At 42.7% G+C, this 22,353-nt stretch overlaps 2 protein-coding genes and 1 pseudogene across 3 annotated transcripts in view; 1 reads left to right on the forward strand and 2 right to left on the reverse strand.

Annotated features, from left to right (window-relative positions):
• The window catches only part of LOC311139101, a 37,328-nt pseudogene extending 16,322 nt beyond the window's left edge, over window positions 1–21,006 (forward strand). Inside the window, exon 13 of the transcript in view lies at window positions 20,576–21,006. The product of the transcript in view is annotated as an uncharacterized misc_RNA (transcript). The remainder of the gene's footprint in view (window positions 1–20,575) is intronic.
• LOC311139248 (cilia- and flagella-associated protein 418-like) lies at window positions 4,963–16,262 on the reverse strand (the record flags this gene model as incomplete). The annotated part of the gene is given in 6 exon segments (XM_084174144.1): window positions 4,963–5,242; window positions 5,245–5,297; window positions 6,883–6,978; window positions 9,060–9,125; window positions 15,938–15,993; window positions 16,251–16,262. Coding segments are annotated over 6 exon segments (387 nt in total). The 3' UTR covers window positions 4,963–5,138.
• On the reverse strand, window positions 10,412–14,126 carry LOC311139603 (uncharacterized protein). Its single transcript, XM_084174512.1, has 6 exons — window positions 13,510–14,126; window positions 13,289–13,355; window positions 12,813–13,093; window positions 12,353–12,615; window positions 11,876–12,133; window positions 10,412–11,697 (listed from the first exon to the last, which is right to left on the reverse strand). The coding sequence occupies exons 1-6, from the start codon at window positions 14,095–14,097 to the stop codon at window positions 10,752–10,754; spliced, it is 2,403 nt and encodes an 800-aa protein (XP_084030638.1). The 5' UTR covers window positions 14,098–14,126; the 3' UTR covers window positions 10,412–10,751.
• Window positions 21,007–22,353: the final 1,347 nt, after the last annotated feature.

The following is a 22,353-nucleotide window of genomic DNA, read 5'->3' on the forward strand; positions in this document are numbered from 1 at the left end:
GGGAGAGAGGCAGCCTCGGCCGAAACCGTGACAGCCCAAGGCAATCCACGTTTCATCTCATTCTACCCTCACTCCGCTTTGTTAGGGAGCAGGCGTAGGTTCTTACATTGAGAGTATCTTCATCATGATACCGATAGGAAATAATGGCAATCTATATTTTCAAAAGCATGTGAGTCTCCTGTTCATTTTTCACTACCTCTGCTGGCTTTTGGAGTTGCCTATACGCGATCGACCATAATAATAGGCCTACGCTTGATTTAGGCTACATTATTGCATGCTAAATGTTTCTAATCAGTGATGGATGAGCAAACAAATAGATGAGTTACCCCCTCTACTTATTTGCCCAGCCAGAGAATTAACCAAATATACAGATGGAGATTCAGTGAAACAAAATCACATTGATTGACAAGTCACAGGCTTTTGGTTGGGAGTACGCCTAGGCTGGTAAGTGACTGAGTGAAGAGGAGTATTTTTCTCCGCTCATACAGGAGTAATTAAGGCCTAGTTCACTAATCATGATTTTTTTTGTTAATTACAATGGTTTATTTATTTATTATTTAATTTTGATTTATTAGGGGTGCTGCAGCAACCTCGGCACTCCTATTTCCTGTGGCTATGCCGTTAATGCAATGGGATGATTAAAATGTTCAAACATTGATGTATTAGCATTAAGGGTTGGTTCCCTTGACAAAGATTAAGCCTAGTCCTTGACATTAAGGCATGTTCAATGGCGGCACCAAGTACCTGTATTCCCCTACATGGATCACAACTGTGCAGTAGATTCTAGAGCAGGGGTGTCAAACTCATTTTAGCTCAGGGGCCACATGGAGGAAAATCTATTCCCAAGTGGGCCGGACCGGAAAAATCATGGTATATATAACTTAAAAACAACAACTTCAGATTGTTTTCTTTGTTTTAATACGATCAACATACAACATAAAGCTGGAGCCTGAGGACAGTGTGTCCAAAATAGTACAAGCACAACATCACTATTAATCATAAAACACCTCAAGTTTATTTGAAAATTCTAAAGAAAAAGAACACACAAACACACAATGCCTCAGTGATTAACAGAACTGTTTCACAGATCACAGAACTATATCAGGGTGTCATTTCTCAGGCAGAAATGTAGATAAAAAATAATGAAATCCTGTTCCCCAAACAAGTGCAAGAACCACAGAGTCAAGAATAGGTTAAAAATACAAATAAAATAAAATCAATTAAAAACAATAGCACATCAACATAAAAACATATAAACATAAAGCTGGAGCCTGAGGACAGTGTCCAAAAGCACAACATCACTATTAATCATAAAACACCTCAAGTTATTTGAAAGTTCTGAGGACAAAGAACACACAATGCCTCAGTGATTAACAGAACTGTTTCACAGATCACAGAACTATATCAGGGTGTCATTTCTCAGGCAGAAATGTAGATAAAAATAATGAAATCCTGTTCCCCAAACAAGTGCAAGAACCACAGAGTCAAGAATAGGTTAAATATACAAATAAAATAAAAACAATTAAAAACAATAGCACATCAACATAAAAACATATAAACATAAAGCTGGAGCCTGAGGACAGTATCCAAAAGCACAACATCACTATTAATCATAAAACACCTCAAGTTATTTGAAAGTTCTGAGGACAAAGAACACACAAACACACAATGCCTCAGTGATTCACAGAAGTATATCACAGATCACAGAACGATATCAGGGTGTCATTTCTCAGGCAGAAATGTAGATAAAAATAATGAAATCCTGTTCCCCAAACAAGTGCAAGAACCACAGAGTCAAGAATAGTTTAAATATACAAATAAAATAAAATCAATTAAAAACAATAGCACATCAACATAAAAACATATAAACATAAATCTGAAAGCGTTGCTCAAACTCCCGTAACAGTCCCGTTATTTTATCTTTGAACCGCTTCATGTCTGCCACATGTTGGGTCGCGCACACATTTTTCAGACAGGGGAAGTGAGCTGCATCACCACCGGCAAGTTGCGTCTCCCACAATGACAGCTTCAACTTGAAAGAACGTATGCTGTCATAATACTGAGTGACAACTTTGTTGCGCCCTTGCAGCTGTTTGTTCAAGTTATTCAGGTGCTCTGTAACATCCACCATAAATGCAAGGTCCTGCATCCATTCTGCGGAATGAAATTCTAACACTGGTTTGCCCTTTTCTTCCATGAACTGTTCAATTTCTTCTCGTAAATCAAAGAAACGCCTCAGCACAGCACCTCGACTTAACCATCTTACCTCAGTGTGGTATGGCAGGCCATAGATGTGGTCTTTCTCTCTGAGAAGGCTGTCAAACTGACGGTGATTCAGGCTTCTGGATCGGATGAAATTAACAGTTTGGATGACCACCTTCATGACGTTATCCATCTTTAATGACTTGCAACACAAAGCCTCCTGGTGCAAAATACAGTGAAAAGTCAAAAAATCACGTCCTCCATTTGCAGATTGCACTTTCTCTCTGAACTTTGTCACAACGCCTGCTTTTTTCCCGATCATTGAGGGCGCACCATCTGTAGCCAGGCTGACAGCGCGGGACCAGTCCACTCCGACCCTGTCCAGCGCGCCGACGAGTGCGGTAAAAATATCAGCTGCTGTCGTTGTATCTGTCATCGGCACCAACTCCACGAACTCCTCGGTGACGGTCAATGTGTCATCAACTCCGCGGATGAAAATGGCCAGTTGTGCAACATCTGTAATGTCCGTGCTTTCATCAATTGCAACCGAAAACGCAATAAATGACTTTACTTTTTGCTTCAACTGGCTGTCCAAATCCACTGAAAGATCGGAAATCCTGTCTGCAACTGTGTTTCTTGTCAGGCTGATATTTGCAAAAGCCTGCCGCTTTTCAGGGCACACAATCTCCGCTGCCTTCATCATGCATGTTTTTACAAATTCACCCTCACTAAATGGTTTTGAAGCCACTGCGATTTCATTAGCAATGAGGTAGCTGCTTTCACTGCAGCGTCACTGATGTCTCGGCTGTGAGTAAACACAGACTGCTGTTTCTTCAGACCCGCCAACAGTTCATTCACCTTCTCTCATCTCCGCTGTCCTTGAAAGTTGTCATATTTGTCGGCATGAAGACTCACATAGTGGCGACGAAGGTTATATTCTTTCAGCACTGCAACATGCTCTGAACACACCAAACATACAGCTTTCCCATTCAATTCCGTGAATAAATAGGATGACCATTTTTCTTGGAACACTCTGCACTCTGCGTCCACTTTTCTCTTTTTTGACAGAGACATATTGGGGCAATGAGGGTGCCAAAGCACATAATGTTAAAAGTAGAAGCCGTAATAAATATCGCGGGCAAAACAAAGTAGCTCATTGGCTGCATGTGCTTGACCTACTTGCTCTGCCCCGTATAAACAGTTTGCTTGCTTAACACAATTGCTATTGCGCCATCCAGTGGACGCAATTGGAACAGCAGTTTATTTTATTGAAAAATTGCAGCGCATTTTTATACTTTACAAAATTATTATTATTATTATTATTTTTATTATTATTTATTTTTTCAAAATCATCTCGCGGGCCGGATTAAACCCATTTGCGGGCCTGATCCGGCCCGCGGGCCGGACGTTTGACACCCCTGTTCTAGAGTCATGTACTGTCTGTAGTGTACATTGCCTTCATAAAGTATTCATACCCCTTGACTTATTCCACTTTTTTTCAGCCTGAATTCAAAATGGATTAAATAAAAAATTAAAACACACAATACCCCATAATGACAAAGTGAAAACATGCTTTTAGAAATGTTAGCACATTTTTTAAAATGAAATACAGAAATATCTATTTAAATAAGTATTCACACCCCTGAGTTAATGCATGTTAGAATCATATTTGGCAGTGATTGCAGCTGTGAGTTTTTCTGGATTGTACAATATTTGCACATTATACTTTTTAAAATTCTTCAAGCTCTGTCAAGTGGTTGTTGATCATTGCTACACAGCCATTTCCAAGTCTTGCCATAGATTTTCAAGCCCATTTAAGTCAAAACTGTAACTAGGCCAGTGTATATTTGGCCTTGTGTTTTAGGTTATTGTCCTGCTGAAAGGTGAATTTGTCTCCCTGTGTCTATTGAAAAGCAGACTGAACCAGGTTTTCCTCTAGGATTTTGCCTGTGCTTAGCTCTATTATGTTACATTTTATCCTAAAAAAACTCTCTAGATGACAAGCATACCCTTAACATGATGCAGCCACCACCATACTTGAAAATATGAAGAGTGGTACAGTGATGTGTTGTGATTTGCCCCAAACATAACTTTTTTTAGTTACCAGCTGAGCATAATAAACTATCCACAGACTACTTCATTTGATTATGATTCATTTATAAAGTATCAACTACTAGATTGTCAGAGTGAAGTAATGCTTTTATGGTTAATGTTATGTCTAAATGTGTAGCACAGATGCAACAGGAAAGGTTTGCGTCATTTAACTTCCCACTAACCTCACCGTCATATTATACACAATACATGAATGGTAAGATCATAAATCCCTTAAAACAGAGAATGCATTTTACTCAAAGGGTCAGAAGAGGAAATAAACAAAGGACACAGGAGATAGAAACTAAGGGGAGGAAAGGCTACAGAAAAGCATGTAACAGCATTGTATATGAAATACTACCAGATAATGGAATGACTTCATTACAAAAATTTTTTTTTTTACATAAAAGACTCATTCAATTTAGCCTCGTCTTTTCTAAGTACCGTTTTCACACAAGTATGGTCTGGCATATACCTGCTCTTATATAATATAATATAATATGCCATTTAGCAGACGCTTTTATCCAAAGCGACTTACAGTCATGCGTGCATACATTTTTTTTTGTGTATGGGTGGTCCCGGGGATCGAACCCACTACCTTGGCGTTACAAGCGCCGTGCTCTACCAGCTGAGCTACAGAGGACCACTTAAGACTGAGATAGCTAAAATCACATCTCTAAAGATAGCAGAAGACCTACCTTGTTAATTTACCTTTAAACCCAGAACACACTAACTGTAATGCAGAGAAAGACCTACATCATTCTCAAGGCAGAAAAATTTGTTGGGATGTCTATAACAAGTAACTGCAAAGTGGTGTGTGTGTGTGTGTGATAGAGAGAAGACTGTCACACATAATGCTTCCCACAGACCCACTTGAGCTGGTGCTGTTCTCTCAGGTCGGTGAGGTCTCGAGCAGAGTGCCAGCTACACTGGCAGGCATACGCTCGACCCCTTTCCTTCTCCTCAGCTTGGCCCGCAACTTCTGACAGTCTGGCATGTTGTTCCTGCAGAGATACAAAGAGACAGGGCTGGTTAGCTGAGCAATGAGCAGTAGGTGAATATCTCTCACAGTATAATATTGGTATGTAGAGTTATAGGTAGGTTAGGTAGTACTAAATTCACAAAGTACTTGACACTTAAGTTGGTCATGTGCATGGAACAAAACCAGCCTCCAAGAACCCCTGAAAGATTGTGGAATGATTGGCAACATCACATATTCCAGAGTTAACCTGTAAATGTACAGCTGAAGGAATTAATCTGTGTGGGAGGACAAAGTAGACAAGACACAATGGTAAGCATGTCCATCCTAAAGCTGTACGTTAATTTCAGCATCATTTGCACAATATGTTACATTGCATTTAACAAGCACAATGTAATGATAAATGAATCCCCATGTCCTGTAGAGGAGCCCTGGGTCGTCAGCAACTTAGTAAAACCGCTATCTTCCAGCACAAAGCCTGAAATCACCAAGTGTCCACCTGAACAGATAATTGGTTCACTGCTGTGATAGTACCGACAGCAAAACCCACCAGCTTGGAACATCACCCACTGTATCACCCACTGCACATGCTCTAGGAAGACAACAACGTGGTAGGGTCCATATGAGTACTCCCTGCTCGCTGTTCTTGCACTGGATTTTCACTAGTTCTACTACCTCCATTTTGTCAACACAAAAGTCTGGATTCAACAAAGCTGTGCTGCTGCGATCCTACACTATGAAAACATTTACATTAAAAGCACTAGCTACAGAATATTTTAGAATGAAAGAAAGCCTGTTCACAAAGCATACGCTGCTCCCAAGTGCCATAATTTACCTTCACCAAAATACCAACAGTATTGTGGCTGCAATAGCCTTTGTTGTCTTTCTATTTGAAAATGTTTTTCTCTCATTTGAGCACAGCCCTTCTGTCTATCGTCTTTCTTAGTTTGCATTTCAAGTCGACCCTCACCAGTAGTATCAAATTAGTGTAGCCTAGAATAATGTAATTCCTGTCTTGGTGTTAATACCCACGCCTGCCTACTTACAGCTCTACTACTATGACGTCTTCCACTTCACTGCATTAACTTAGCTTGAGTGTCAGTCTGTGTCATCATGGGCAAGCTCTTTGTCAGTGGAACAACACCATATTGAACCAGAGAGGCACCCAAGGTGGCATTGCTGTGTTGTTTGACTGCCTTTCTAATGTCTGTCTCCATCCACTACTACCAGTTGTCCTATGAAATTCCTATCTGCCATGCACCGATCTCAGAGCACGGTTGAAAAAAGTCTTAAATTAAACCACTGTGTATTCATACTCACTTTGGCAAAAAGTTACCCGTTTCTCTGAAAATTTGTGGTTTTTATCAATCAAGGTGAAAGTCATAATCCCCACTTAAAAGGCATTTTACATTAAGAATCAAATGAAGATTATTCCAGTGTATTTTCACAAAGTTCTTAAATAAAAGTTATACACTGCCCTCTTCTGTTCAAAGCTGAGACATTTGGTATTTGTGGTTTTCTGTAACAACTTCAAACTTGTTTCAAGATAATAACAATATTTAAATTGTTACCCCATAAAGATACATCAGGCCCAATGAGAGGAGGCTCACCTGAAGAAGAGGTAATCACAAGAGGGGTCCCATTCATGATCGTCAAACATGGCCACCCGAAAGTCACAGGAGATACATCTCAGCTGGTCACATGACCTGTCAGCACAGGTTAAACAATGAGTCAAATTAAAATGTGATTCACGCTTGTGACCACGGCCCGCGGATGATTTATTTGCCACACTTACATATGTATGTATGTACAGCTGAAGTCGGAAGTTTACATACACTTAGGTTGGAGTCATTAAAACTTGTTTTTCAACCAGTCCACACATTTCTTGTTAACAAACTATAGTTTTGGCAAGTCGGTTAGGACATCTACTTTGTGCATAACACAAGTAATCTAACAATTGTTTACAGATTATTTCACTTATAATTCACTGTATCACAATTCCAGTGGGTCAGAAGTTAACATACGCTAAGTTGACTGTGCCTTTAAACAGCTTGGAAAATTCCAGAAAATGATGTCATGGCTTTAGAAGCTTCTGATAGGCTAATTGACATCATTTAACTCAATTGGAGTTGTACCTGTGGATGTATTTCAAGGGCTACCTTCAAACTCAGTGCCTCTTTGCTTGACATCATGGGAAAATCAAAAGAAATCAGCCAAAACCTCAGAAAAAATATGGTAGACTTCCACAAGTCTGGTTCATCCTTGGGAGCAATTTCCAAATGCCTGAAGGTAACACATTCATCTGTACAAACAATAATACGCAAGTATAAACACCATGGGACCACGCAGCCATCATAGCGCTCAGGAAGGAGATGCGTTCTGTCTCCTAGAGATGAACATACTTTGCGAAAAGTGCAAATCAATCCCAGAACCTTGTGAAGATGCTGGAGGAAACAGGTACAACAGTATCTATATCCACAGTAAAACAAGGCCTATATCGACATAACCTGAAAGGCCGCTCAGCAAGGAAGAAGCAACTGCTCCAAAACCGTCATAAAAAAGCCAGACTACGGTTTGCAACTGCACATGGGGACAAAGATCTTACTTTTTGGAGAAATGTCCTCTGGTCTGATGAAACAAAAATAGAACTGTTTGGCCATAATGACCATCATTATGTTTGGAGGAAAAAGGGGGCTGCTTGCAAGCCGAAGAACACCATCCCAACGTGAAGCACGGGGGTGGCAGCATCATGCTGTGGGGGTGCTTTGCTGCAGAAGGGACTGGTGCACTTCACAAAATAGATGGCATCATGAGGAAGTAAAATTATGTGGATATATTGAAGCAACATCAAGACATCAGTCAGGAAGTTAAAGCTTGGTCGCAAATGGGTCTTCCAAATGGACAATGACCCCAAGCATACTTCCAAAGTTGTGGCAAAATGGCTTAAGGACAACAAAGTCAAGGTATTGAAGTGGCCATCACAAAGCCCTGACCTCAATCCTATAGAACATGTGTGGGCTGAACTGAAAAAGCATGTGCGAGCAAGGAGGCCTACAAACCTGACTCAGTTACACCTGCTCGGTCAGGAGGAATGGGCCAAAATTCACCCAACTTATTGTGGGAAGCTTGTGGAAGGCTACCCGAAACGTTTGACCCAAGTTAAACAATTTAAAGGCAATGCGACCAAATACTAGCATCACTAGCATGATATTATTATATTATTACTAGTTGAGTGTATGTAGACTTCTGACCCACTGGGAATGTGATGAAAGAAATAAAAGCTGAAATAAATCATTCTCTCTACTATTATTCTGACATTTCACATTCTTAAAATAAAGTGGTGTTCTAACTGACCTAAGACAGGGAATTTTTACTAGGATTAAATCTCAGGAATTGTGAAAAACAGAGTTTAAATGTATTTGGCTAAGGTGTATGTAAACTTCGATTTCAACTGTATATACACACACATACATATATTTTATTGTTGGACATTAAAAAAGACTGTAAAAACACCAGTAAATCAGCTCCAAGTGATTTTAATTTTGGAAATCTGTTGCAAAGTATTCCCACGCATAATAGAGATATACAGTATGTGATCATACGCAAATGTAAGCAAGGATTGAAATTAGTCTGTTTTAGTTCAGTATTATATCAATTTGGGCTTCTTGCGGTCAATTTGCAGTTTACTAATTATGTTCCCCCCTCCACCATCCGCTCAAGAAAAAAAATCGCCCCGCGGCTGAATCTAGTTGATGATCCCTGCAATTCAATTTAGCAGCACTTTTACCTTTGTGAAACAGCTGTTCCTACACCATTTGCAATGGAACTTCCACCAAGGAAAACAGGGCAGCACCTGCTCACATAAGAACAAATGGGGATCGAAAGAGAGCTTTTATCAAATACATGCTTTACCAAAGGCTCACTACTAGATTTTATGGCTTCCCATGAATTACCATTTTGGTCTGCCTAAGATAATGAAAACTGTAAAACATACAATAACATTGAAAGCATGCAACAGAGATATACATATGTCTTATTAGATTTACTGAGTTTCAATAATAACGTAATATGAACAAATCTGATTTTTGGCAGTATAACACTGACCGAATGATACAGCCAGATATTCTGATTCAACAGGCTGCAACACAAAATAACCCGTTGTCGGCAGGATTCGAACCTGCGCGGGAAGATCCCAATAGATTTCTAGTCTATCGCCTTAACCACTCGGCCAAAAATGGGGCAAAAGGGACTGCTAGGGGGGGGAGAAGGAAAAAGAGGGGGGGGGGGGGAAAGAGAAAAAACGGAAAGAGAAAAGGAGAAAAACAAACAATTTGTCATGTTTTTTTCTCCACTCACAACGCCTTTAAAGTTATTTTCACACGCATGTGCGCTTATTTTTATCACTTTTATCGACAACATTGACACTTTGTCTCCTGCGGGATTCGATCCGACGACGCTGTGCACCGTGGCAGCATGCACCAATACCATGCATTAACATAATTTTTCTTTCGTATAACGTGTATATTGCTTGTATTAAGTGAGTTGTGTGAATATTGCATGTATTGTTTAAAAGCAGCCAGAACCAAAATCATTGTGTGTGTGTTAACATACTTGGCCAATAAATCTGATTTTGATGTAATTAAAGTGCTATGTGTCATTCATCCTGATTAGGGGGTTAGTTGTCCCAGATATATATATATATATTTAGCAACTGTCCCAGACTGCGGGGGACCAGAAGTGGGTGAACAACCTGAACTTGTTCTTCAACAGGTTTGATCAGCCCCTACCCCGGCTGCTGCACACCTCAGGTGCACCCCCAGAACACTGCCCTACCCCCATCTCCACAGCACTCAGGTCACAGACCCCCACCGCTTTGGCTTCTCCTGCCCCATCCCTTTCATCTCACCTCTTACCCTCAGCTCCACCCCCTCTCAACACCCCCTACAACATCAAACACTGGTGAGAAAAGAGGTCAGGAAGATCAAAGCAAGAAAGTATGTATTTTCATTGGCAGAGGGCTTTCCAGGAGTGCTGATATTTAATAACAGCACTGGTAGCCTACTTAGTTACTTTGCAAGAGTTCTAGGAATAAAGTATAGGAGGTATAGGAGAAAAACAATCCAGAAGTCAAAATTTGAGAAACTTTGGTCAGTTTATTAAACCTGAAAGTATATATTTAGCAAATATATACATCTTTATTTTTTTGTTGTTTTCTTTTTTAGAACACCATGCAATGCACAAACACAGAAATGAAAAACATAACTATATACAATACTTTACTATCTACACATTATTATACAATTTGACAAACTTTGGTCACTTTATTAAACCTGAAAGTATATATTTAACAAATATATACATCTATTTTTTTTTTATTGAATTTTTTAGAACACAGAAATGAAAAACTTAACTATATACAATACTTAACTATTTACACATAACTATTATATACAGTATTTATTTATTCATACATTTTCCTTTATTTCCCACTGGCAAGACTGGTCAACTGGTCCTTCCACTCTGCCAGGGTGAGTCCTGAGGCTGGACAGTACCACCGCCCCTTCAGCTGGGTGTGACCCGTACTTTTGTTTTTCCCCTGCCCACACTGCTTGCAAATGTACTGGTAGGTATCCCTGAACTTCTTGCGTGGAGGTTCACCCCTAGCCATCAGCTCCTCGTTCTCCTGGGCAGCTTTTTTCTGTCTCCACGTACGTTGCCTTGGCTGAACAGAGGTGCCAGGTGGTGGAGGGGCCAGGTACAGTGGATGGTCAGCAGGTGGCTGGAAGGGGGGAGGTGGCTGGAAGGGGGGAGGTGGCTGGAAGGGGAGAGGTGGCTGGAAGGGGGGAGGTGGCTGGTACGAAGGCCAGGCAGGAGATGGTGGTGGTGGCAGGTAATCCTGCTGGTACGAAGGCCAGGCAGGAGATGGTGGTGGTGGCAGGTAATCCTGCTGGTACGAGGGCCAGGCAGGAGATGGTGGTGGTGGCATGTAATCCTGCTGGTACGAGTCCCAGGCAGGAGATGGTGGTGGTGGCAGGTGACCCTGCTGGTACGAGGCCCAGGCAGGAGATGGGGGTGGTGGTGGTGGCAGGTGACCCTGCTGGTACGAGGCCCAGGCAGGAGATGGGGGTGGTGGCAGGTTACCATGCTCATACGAGGCTGAGCCAGCAGAACCAGGCCATACGTATGACCCAGGCTGGTAGTGCTGTGCCAAGGCAGAACGAACACTGTGCCGAGGGCGTATCACTGCCTCACCCTCCCGGTTCTCTGGCTCCTCAAACACCATAGCCTCATGCCCATGCTGCACAGGAGCAGCCGGAAGAGTCTGGGCTTCAGGGAGTGAGTCCTTGGCCAGTTCAAACCGTTTGGGGAGTATGGTGCCCTGCAGCAGCATGTCCCTGTCCTTCCTCTTATCCCTCCTAAGCAGCCTAAAAGACAAAAATGCATACAGTAGCTTCAGTTAGTTCTTTTATACATAGTAGCCTATCCTCCTATGTTTAGTATTTTCTAACAAGCAAGCAGTTGAAGGTTTTTCTTGCAGTTTAATAATATAATAATATAATGTCATTGTATAGGAAAGGTGCACACGTAAAAAACAAGACTCACCAAGAAGAGATTGTTGTGTTGTTTACTGGTATCAGAACCACGTTGGTCTTCTCCAGAACAACCCTGCTGTCCTCAAGCAGCTGTTTAAGATGGCTGTAGGCCACCACAATGGACTGTGGGATGGGCAGAGTTCTACTCCTTGTGTCCTTGGGCCTGTTTGGTGCTTGCTGAAACTCTTTTAAAAGTCTCAGGCAAACACATTCGCTGACCCTGTGGACTTCGGGGTCCTGGGCTGCCTGCCCGTGAGTCATGAACAGTCTGTGGGAAAGAAGGATGATATGGTCCGGACTTTAAACAAGGCTGTAAACAAAAAAAAATAATAATAGCAACAACCTGTCACCTGTGAACAGCCCAATTTACCCCCCACAAACTAATATAATCACAAAATATTTTTTTCAATCCTGGTTTGACGCAGTACAGCCTTCTGATTCAATGATTTGTAATGAACCAAAATGATTAAGAATTGTGTCAAATCACCTCTCTGCCGCCTGCTGTCCAGGAGCAGAGCCACTCGGCTTCCTGGGCGCTCTCCAAGGTCCTGCCACGGTCTTCTTCCTCGCTTTCTGGCCGAACCTCAAAGGTTCCTTGTCCATAGCAGGGAGAGCCATGTAAAGATGGACTATGTCAGCCTCCTCTTTTGATGACAAGGCAGTGATGGTTCGGTTCAGGCCAACCAGGTAGGCTGCCAGGTCATCAACCGCATCCCAGCCCAAGACACCTCTGGAATCACATCGGCTATTCTGAAAAGTGAAAATCATGAAAAAAACACATGTAAATAAATGTGTAAATTTCTTTGAACTATTTGAGCAATGTTGACCTTTTTTCTCTCTCCATAAAACGTAATACTTGACGTTTTACTTGACAAACGTATGATACTTGTGGCATATCATTAGCGAACTTGTTACATATCTTGTTTTTGAGAAAGGTGTTACATTACCTGGTCTGATGTGCTGTCTTGTGTGTCGTCTTCCTCCACAATGATGTCCTCATCCAGGGATCTGGGTCCACTGTCACCCTCCAGTGTCACCTGGGCCTCCACGGCACATATTGGAGGATCAGGATCACCTACCCTAAGGTCAGCTACCTGGCACACCGTGACGTCAGGTTCACCCCCGTCGTCCTCGAGCTCCTCTGTGGGGATCTCTGGCAGCTGCTGTGGAACCAGCAGGTCGCCTCTATTGGACTGGGCCAACAGGTACTCCACAGCAATGCGCTCGCCTGTAACACATAGTGTTTAAACACATAGTTAAAGAAGAGGAAAGGACACAAACACAGACACAGACACATCTCCTACATGTAGAGCCCGATCTTCACTCCCACGTCCTCTGAGGAGGGGTGGAGGTGGCAGAGAAAAGAAAAGTGGGAGAGGAAGTAATACTCAAATGCTCAGTGCTGATCTGAGAGCTATCTCACCAGTAGGTTTTCCAGGTGGGGTGAATTCTGGAACCAGAGAACAACCAAGGACCAGCTTCTTGGTGATCTGAAAAACAAACAAAAACAGAACGTTCTAAAAAAAACTGTACAAACTTACTAAAATTAATACTATTTCATCATTAGGATGATAAAGTAAACTATTTATATCCATTCCAATTGGTTAACATCAGAGTAAATAAAATTAATGCTAAAACCCTCACCTTCTTTGTAGAGTCCATCTTCAGAATTCTACCATAGGTAGAGGTGATCACCCCCTTCATCTCTTCCAGGTGGCTGAGGATGTCGTTGGAGTGGACCGTCTCAAACCACTGGGCAAGTGGAAGGGGCCTGAAGGGTGGAGGAGGAAGATGGACAGCTGCAGAAGAGACGAAGGTAGCCATCTTCAAATGAAGCTCACAGTCAGACAGGTAGCGGATGGTCTGACGTGCCCACTCCTCGCTGTGTGCTTCCTCTACTGCAGACTGGAGGTAGGAGGAACTGTTCCCACTGGTCCTTGGCTTCAGGAAAGTCATACACTTCCTATCCAGGGCTAGCTGTGTAGTGAGGACAGCGGGAAACAGGCTCCTATGTGCCACATCCAGTTGAGCAAGGATTTCCTGGCTCCATGGGCAGACCGGCAGCATACACTTGCTGCAACGTGGATAGTCCCCTCCCACAAGGTAGTAGCGGGTATCCACATCTATCACCTCCCTCACCTTCGGGTAGATCCCTGAGTGGTGCATTTTCCGGTCACACCGCGTGCATTTCAGAGGAATCCCCCACATCCTCATTGGTGCCCAGAGGAACATCCTCTGCCGGAAGTGCCACCCGGGCTCGGGAGGAGACGGTTTATGCTGCAGTGGTGGATGAAACCAGCACGCCTCCATTTTCTGCCTCAGCTGACCTGTAGGCTCATAGAGGACCTTGGCAATCCACACCCGATCTGCTGGCTGTATAACCTTTTTGAATTGATTGGGGAGAAAAGCTTCCCAATCAATGGAAGCTGGCCTAAGTGGAGTTTGAGGAGTGTGGCGTGGCGTGCTGGAGCAACCTGTTGGAGGAGTGAGCAGAGATGTAGTTGTCGGCGGAGATGGTGTGGGCTGTAGAGATGGTGTGGCCGTTAGCCGTGGAGATGGTGTGGGCCGCGGAGATGGTGTGGTCCACGGAGATGGCGTGGCCGTTAGCCGTGGAGATGGTGTTGGCCGTGGGGATGGTGTGGTGGAGCTACCTGTTGAAGTTGGCGATGGAGGTTGAGCCAACCAGGATAAATAATGGAACTGTTCTATATGCTCCAACAGGCCAACAGAACCTTGGACCTTGGCCCCACAGGTGTCACATGTCTCCTCTACATGGCGGTCAGAAAGGTGCATGGAGAATTTTTCTGCCTTCACAACCTGATTGCACTGACAGCACTTTACTGTTCTGTCTGCACTGGTGCCTCCGCCTGCCTGCCTTGAGCCTCCACCTGCCTCATAGGAGCCTCCACCTGCCTGACTGGAGCCTTCTCCTGCCTGACTGGAGCCTTCTCCTGCCTGACTGGAGCCTTCTCCTGCCTGACTGGACCTTCTCCTGCCTGACTGGAGCCTTCACCTGCCTCACAGGAGCCTTCTCCTGCCTGCCTGGAGCCTCCACCTGCCTCACAGGAGCCTTCTCTTGCCTGCCTGGAGCCTCCACCTGCCTGCCTGGAGCCTCCACCTGCCTCATAGGAGCCTCCACCTGCCTCATAGGAGCCTCCACCTGCCTCTGATGCATCTGACTGAAGGGGGGAGGCAGGATTTCAAGTACAAAAGAGGCTCATGCTACTTGTAATAAATAATTTCACCAATGATCCTACACTGTTAGTTTTATCCAAATTTGTGCACATAGGGTATGATCCATCAAATAATCGACTTCATGCTACAGCAACTTATCATCACTTAAATGAAATAAATCATCATATAACCTACCTTATGGAACCCACAAGAGCATTTTAGGTGTCTCCCGAACAGATCCACCTTACTCTTGCTCTGCAGCGGGCAAGCATCTATACACTCCAGGGCTCTTTTCCATTTCTTACCACCGGGCCTTTTGCCTGTGGAAAACTGGTAGCTGCCCTGGGCATACTTTTGGCAGATGTCTCTCCAGTATGAGTCTGGCTTCCCCGTCTTGGTCATATCTGCAAACATGAGCTAAGTTAGACTAAACGACCAAGTTCTCTGTTGTGATTACATTCTCAATCAATTTAGCATAGATGTACAGTCGTGATAGTTTGCTCTGGCTATGGTACAGTAATACCAGGTCCATACCATTTTATAAAATTAATACTTCCATAGAATAATATGCTTGTACTCCAACACGTCAACTTAATTTTGTTATCTCAACAACCTGGTCAAAGTATCATCAATGTAGTCATATTTTGTACTTCTGAGGTCAAATTAAAGTCAGCGGAAAAGTTGATACAGCCAGATATTCTGATTCAACAGGCTGCAACGCAAAAGAACCCGTTGTCGGCAGGATTCGAACCTGCGCGGGAAGATCCCAATAGATTTCTAGTCTATCGCCTTAACCACTCGGCCACGACAACTACTTACGTTATATCACCTCGGCCAGAAGAACTAACATTATTAGTGTTTTTATCTAGCTAGCTAGTTACTTGATTGGCAAACTTACTTTCTTGTTGACTGTGGCAATGACTTCCTCTTCGTCGTTTTAGGAAGCTGTCCTGTCTGCAAATGTGTGAAGTTAAGCACATATGAGACTACCTAGGGGCCAGCCCTTTTACAATGTAACGTTAGCTAATGCATTGGGAGTCAGAAGGTCAAATATGATAGGAACCTTCCCATTGGAAACAGGCTAAAAAAAACAATCCAACATAGCCTTGTATTTATCTCATTATAGCTAACTAATACATCCGTGTGATATCCAGCCAGCTAACGTTAGCTAGCTACTGGACAGTAGAAAGCAATGCTGTTAGCTAAAAAACAGCATTCAACATTGTAAGGCGATGTAACGTTATTTACTCAAGTTTAGCTCAAGGGAATCAAAGTCATCGTCAAGTATGTCCTCAAGAAGGTTATCTATATCTTCGCTGTCAGTTTTTCTGGGTGTATCATCAGTGGTGCTGACGATGTGAAGCGAGGAACAGTTTAAGCAAGCTAACGTTACCTAGCTAACTATTAACGGGTTCGCTAGCTAACGTTAGTTAACTACATTATTTAGCTAGCAAGCTTGATGATTTTTATTTTTTATTTTTTTTATTTAACCTTTATTTAACCAGGTAAACCAGTTGAGAACAAGTTCTCATTTACAACTGCGACCTGGCCAAGATAAAGCAAAGCAGTGCGATAAAAACAACAACACAGAGTTACATATTTACATTTACGTCATTTAGCAGACGCTCTTATCCAGAGCGACTTACAAATTGGTGCATTCACCCTATAGCCAGTGGGATAACCACTTTCCATATTTTTTTTTTTTTTAGTATGTTTATTTATTTATTTTTTAGGGGGGCGGGGGGGTAGAACGATTACTTTATCCTATCCCAGGTATTCCTTAAAGAGGTGGGGTTTCAAATGTCTCCGGAAGGTGGTGAGTGACTCCGCTGTCCTGGCGTCGTGAGGGAGCTTGTTCCACCATTGGGGTGCCAGAGCAGCGAACAGTTTTGACTGGGCTGATATATATATATATTTTTTTTTATTTATTTCACCTTTATTAAACCAAGTAAGCCAGTTGAGAACAGGTTCTCATTTACAACTGCGACCTGGCCAAGATAAAGCAAAGTAGTGCAATAAAAACAACACAGAGTTACATATGGGGTAAAAAACATAAAGTCAGAAATACAACAGAAAATATATATACAGTGTGTGCAAATGTAGCAAGTTATGGAGGTAAGGCAATAAATAGGCTATAGTGCAGAATAATTACAATAGTATTAACACTGGAATGCTAGATGTGCAAGACATTATGTGCAAATAGAGATACTGGGGTGCAAAAGAGCAAAATAAATAACAATATAGGGATGAGGTAGTTGGGTGGGCTAATTTCAGATGGGCTGTGTACAGGTAAAACAAAACAAAGTCAAAAATACAACAGAAATACATATATATACAGTGTGTGCAAATGTAGCAAGTTATGGAGGTAAGGCAATAAATAGGCTATAGTGCAAAATAATTACAATTAGTATTAACACTGGAATGATAGATGTGCAAGAGATGATGTGCAAATAGAGATACTGGGGTACAAATGAGCAAAATAAATAACAATATAGGGATGAGGTAGTTGGGCGGGCTAATTTCAGATGGGCTGTGTACAGGTGCAGTGATCGGTAAGGTGCTCTGACAACTGATGCTTAAAGTTAGTGAGGGAGATAAGTGTCTCCAGCTTCAGAGATTTTTGCAATTTGTTCCAATCATTGGCAGCAGAGAACTGGAAGGAATTGCGGCCAAAGGAGGTGTTGGCTTTGGGGATGACCAGTGAGATATACCTGCTGGAGCGCAGACTACGGGTGGGTGTTGCTATGGTGACCAATGAGCTAAGATAAGGCGGGGATTTGCCTAGCAGTGATTTATGTATGGCCTGGAGCCAGTGGGTTTGGCGACGAATATGTAGTGAGGACCAGCCAACAAGAGCGTACAGGTCACAGTGGTGGGTATTATATGGGGCTTTGGAGACAAAACGGATGGCACTGTGATAGACTACATCCAATTTGCTGAGTAGAGTGTTGGAGGCTATTTTGTAAATGACATCGCCGAAGTCAAGGATCGGTAGGATAGTCAGTTTTACGAGGGCATGTTTGGCAGCATGAGTGAAGGAGGCTTTGTTGCGAAATAGGAAACCGATTCTAGATTTAACTTTGGATTGGAGATTCTTAATGTGAGTCTGGAAGGAGAGTTTACAGTCTAACCAGACACCTACATATTTGTTGTTGTCCACATACTCTAGGTCAGACCCGTCGAGAGTAGTGATTCTAGTCGGGTGGGCGGGTGCAAGCAGCGTTCGGTTGAAGAGCATGCATTTAGTTTTACTAGTGTTTAAGAGCAGTTGGAGGCTACTGAAGGAGTGTTGTATGGCATTGAAGCTCGTTTGGAGGTTTGTTAACACAGTGACCAATGAAGGGCCAGATGAATACAAAATGGTGTCGTCTGCGTAGAGGTGGATCTGAGAGTCACCAGCAGCAAGAGCGACGTCATTGATATACACAGAGAAAAGAGTCGGCCCAAGAATTGAACCCTGTGGCACCCCCATAGAGACTGCCATAGGTCCAGACAACAGGCCCTCCGATTTGACACATTGAACTCTATCTGAGAAGTAGTTGGTGAACCAGGCGAGGCAGTCATTTGAGAAACCAAGGCTATTTAGTCTGCCAATAAGAATGCGGTGGTTGACAGAGTCGAAAGCCTTGGCCAGGTCAATGAAAACGGCTGCACAGTACTGTCTATTATCGATCGCGGTTATAATATCGTTTAGGACCTTGAGCGTGGCTGAAGTGCACCCATGACCAGCTCGGAAACCGGATTGCATAGCGGAGAAGGTACGGTGGGATTCGAAATGGTCGGTGATCTGTTTGTTGACTAGGCTTTCAAAAACTTTTGAAAGGCAGGGCAGGATGGATATGGGTCTGTAACAGTTTAGATCTAGATTGTCACCCCCTTTGAAGAGGGGGATGACCGCGGCAGCTTTCCAATCTCTGGGGATCTCAGACGTTACGAAAGAGAGGTTGAACAGGCTAGTAATAGGGGTTGCGACAATTTCGGCGGCTAGTTTTAGAAAGAAAGGGTCCAGATTGTCTAGCCCAGATGATTTGTAGGGGTCCAGATTATGCAGCTCTTTCAGAACATCAGCTGTCTGGATTTGTGTGAAGGAGAAGCGGGGGGGGCATGGGCAAGTTGCAGAGCTGGTGGCCGGGGTAGTGGTAGCCAGGTGGAAAGCATGGCCAGCTGTAGCAAAATGCTTGTTGAAATTCTCGATTATTGTAGATTTATCGGTGGTGATAGTGTTTCCTAGCCTCAGTGCAGTGGGCAGCTGGGAGGAAGTGCTCTTATTTTCCATGGACTTTACAGTGTCCCAAAACTTTTTGGAGTTAGTGCTACAGGATGCAAATTTCTGTTTGAAAAAGTTAGCCTTTGCTTTCCTAACTGCTTGTGTATATTGGTTCCTAACTTCCCTGAAAAGTTGCATATCGCGGGGGCTATTTGATGCTAATGCAGTACGCCACAGGATGTTTTTGTGCTTGTCAAGGGCAGTCAAGTCTGAGGAGAACCAGGGGCTATATCTGTTCTTAGTTCTGTATTTTTTGAATGGGGCATGTTTATTTAAGATTGAGAGGAAATTACTTTTAAAGAACAACCAGGCATCCTCTACTGACGGAATGAGATCTATATCCATCCAGGATACCTGGGCCAGGTCAATTAGGAAGGCCTGCTCGCTGAAGTGTTTTTGGGAGCGTTTGACAGTGATGAGGGGTGGTCGTTTGACCGCGGACCCGTTACGGACGCAGGCAATAAGGCAGTGATTGCTGAGATCCTGGTTGAAGACAGCGGAGGTGTATTTAGAGGGTAAGTTAGTCAGGATGATATCTATGAGGGTACCCATGTTTACGGATTTAGGGTTGTACCTGGTAGGTTCGTTGATAATTTGTGTGAGATTGAGGGCATCTAGTTTAGATTGTAGGATGGCCGGGGTGTTAAGCATATCCCAATATACATATCCCAAATAACAATGCAATTTAGGAAGGCTGGCGTTTGCAGCTAATTAACTAACGTTACATAACTAACATCGTTAGTTACATTGCATAAGCTTCCACTGTGTTACTCATGGTCAACAACCAATCTTCAAAAAGAGATTGAATACCTATTGACTCACGACATTTCCGCTTTTAATTTTTAATGAATTTATTAAAATGTCTACAAACATAATTCCACTTTGACATTATGGGGAATTGTGTGTAGGCCAGTGACACAAAAACTCAATGTAATCACTTTTAAATTCAGACTGTGTAACAACAAAATATGGAAAATGTCGAGGGGTGTGAATACTTTCTGAAGGCATTGTAGCGGCAGGTAGCTTAGTGGTTAAGAGCGTTGTGCCAGTAACCGAAAGGTCGCTGGTTCTAATCCCCGAGCCGACTAGGTGAAAAATCTGTCGATGTGCCCTTGAGCAAGGCACTTAACCCTACTTGCTCCTGTAAGTCGCTCTGGATAAGAGCGTCTGCTAAATGACTAAAATATAAAAAATATTGTAGATGCAATTGCTGAAAACATGTAGCCTATTGTGGATGCATGTAAATGGTAATGTCAGTCTTTTATACAGATGATTCAAGCAGCTCATCTTCCTCTGCGCTTTATGAGAACATAGAAGTCCAAGATGAAGAGGGGATTGGTGCTGTTAACATGAAGGAAGACCCGGACCAGTCTCTTTCCGATAGTGACTACGATGACATAACAAATTACTAGTATTTCATCAAACATAGCAGTGAATTCAGAACTATAAAACGGAGTCATTTACATTTTAGCAGATGCTATTATCCAGAACAACATACGAGAGCAATTAAGGTTAATTACCTTGCTCAAGGGCACAGACAGAATTTTTTTTCACCTAGTTAGTTACTGCCCCAATGGTCTTAAACCCCTTCGCTTCTCCACTGTACAGAATGACCAGCATTGTGAACAAACAACACTGTCACTGATATTGATTAATAAGGTGACCTGAGCCACACAACGCACAGTCAATGCACATCCAACTTTTTTTTAACTTCAGCAAGGAAGAAGCAACTGCTCCAAAACCGCCATAAAAAAGCCAGACTACGGTTTGCAACTGCACATGGGGACAAAGATCTTACTTTTTGGAGAAATGTCCTCTGGTCTGATGAAACAAAAATAGAACTGTTTGGCCATAATGACCATCATTATGTTTGGAGGAAAAAGGGGGCTGCTTGCAAGCCGAAGAACACCATCCCAACGTGAAGCACGTGGGTGGCAGCATCATGCTGTGGGGGTGCTTTGCTGCAGAAGGGACTGGTGCACTTCACAAAATAGATGGCATCATGAGGAAGTAAAATTATGTGGATATATTGAAGCAACATCAAGACATCAGTCAGGAAGTTAAAGCTTGGTCGCAAATGGGTCTTCCAAATGGACAATGACCCCAAGCATACTTCCAAAGTTGTGGCAAAATGGCTTAAGGACAAAAAAGTCAAGGTATTGAAGTGGCCATCACAAAGCCCTGACCTCAATCCTATAGAACATGTGTGGGCTGAACTGAAAAAGCATGTGCGAGCAAGGAGGCCTACAAACCTGACTCAGTTACACCTGCTCGGTCAGGAGGAATGGGCCAAAATTCACCCAACTTATTGTGGGAAGCTTGTGGAAGGCTACCCGAAACGTTTGACCCAAGTTAAACAATTTAAAGGCAATGCGACCAAATACTAGAATCACTAGCATGATATTATTATATTATTACTAGTTGAGTGTATGTAGACTTCTGACCCACTGGGAATGTGATGAAAGAAATAAAAGCTGAAATAAATCATTCTCTCTACTATTATTCTGACATTTCACATTCTTAAAATAGAGTTGTGTTCTAACTGACCTAAGACAGGGAATTTTTCTAGGATTAAATCTCAGGAATTGTGAAAAACAGAGTTTAAATGTATTTGGCTAAGGTGTATGTAAACTTCGATTTCAACTGTATATACACACACATACATATATTTTATTGTTGGACATAAAATAGACTGTAAAAACACCAGCAAATGAGCTCCAAGTGATTTTAATTTTGGAAATCTGTTGCAAAGTATTCCCACGCATAATAGAGATATACAGTATGTGATCATACGCAAATGTAAGCAAGGATTGAAATTAGTCTGTTTTAGTTCAGTATTATATCAATTTGGGCATCTTGCGGTCAATTTGCAGTTTACTAATTATGTTCCCCCCTCCACCATCCGCTCAAGAAAAAAAATCGCCCCGCGGCTGAATCTAGTTGATGATCCCTGCAATTCAATTTAACAGCACTTTTACCTTTGTGAAACAGCTGTTCCTACACCATTTGCAATGGAACTTCCACCAAGGAAAACAGAGCAGCACCTG

This window comes from Coregonus lavaretus (genome assembly GCF_964263955.1).
Source record: "Coregonus lavaretus genome assembly, chromosome: 13".
In the NCBI taxonomy this organism is placed as follows: domain Eukaryota; kingdom Metazoa; phylum Chordata; class Actinopteri; order Salmoniformes; family Salmonidae; genus Coregonus; species Coregonus lavaretus.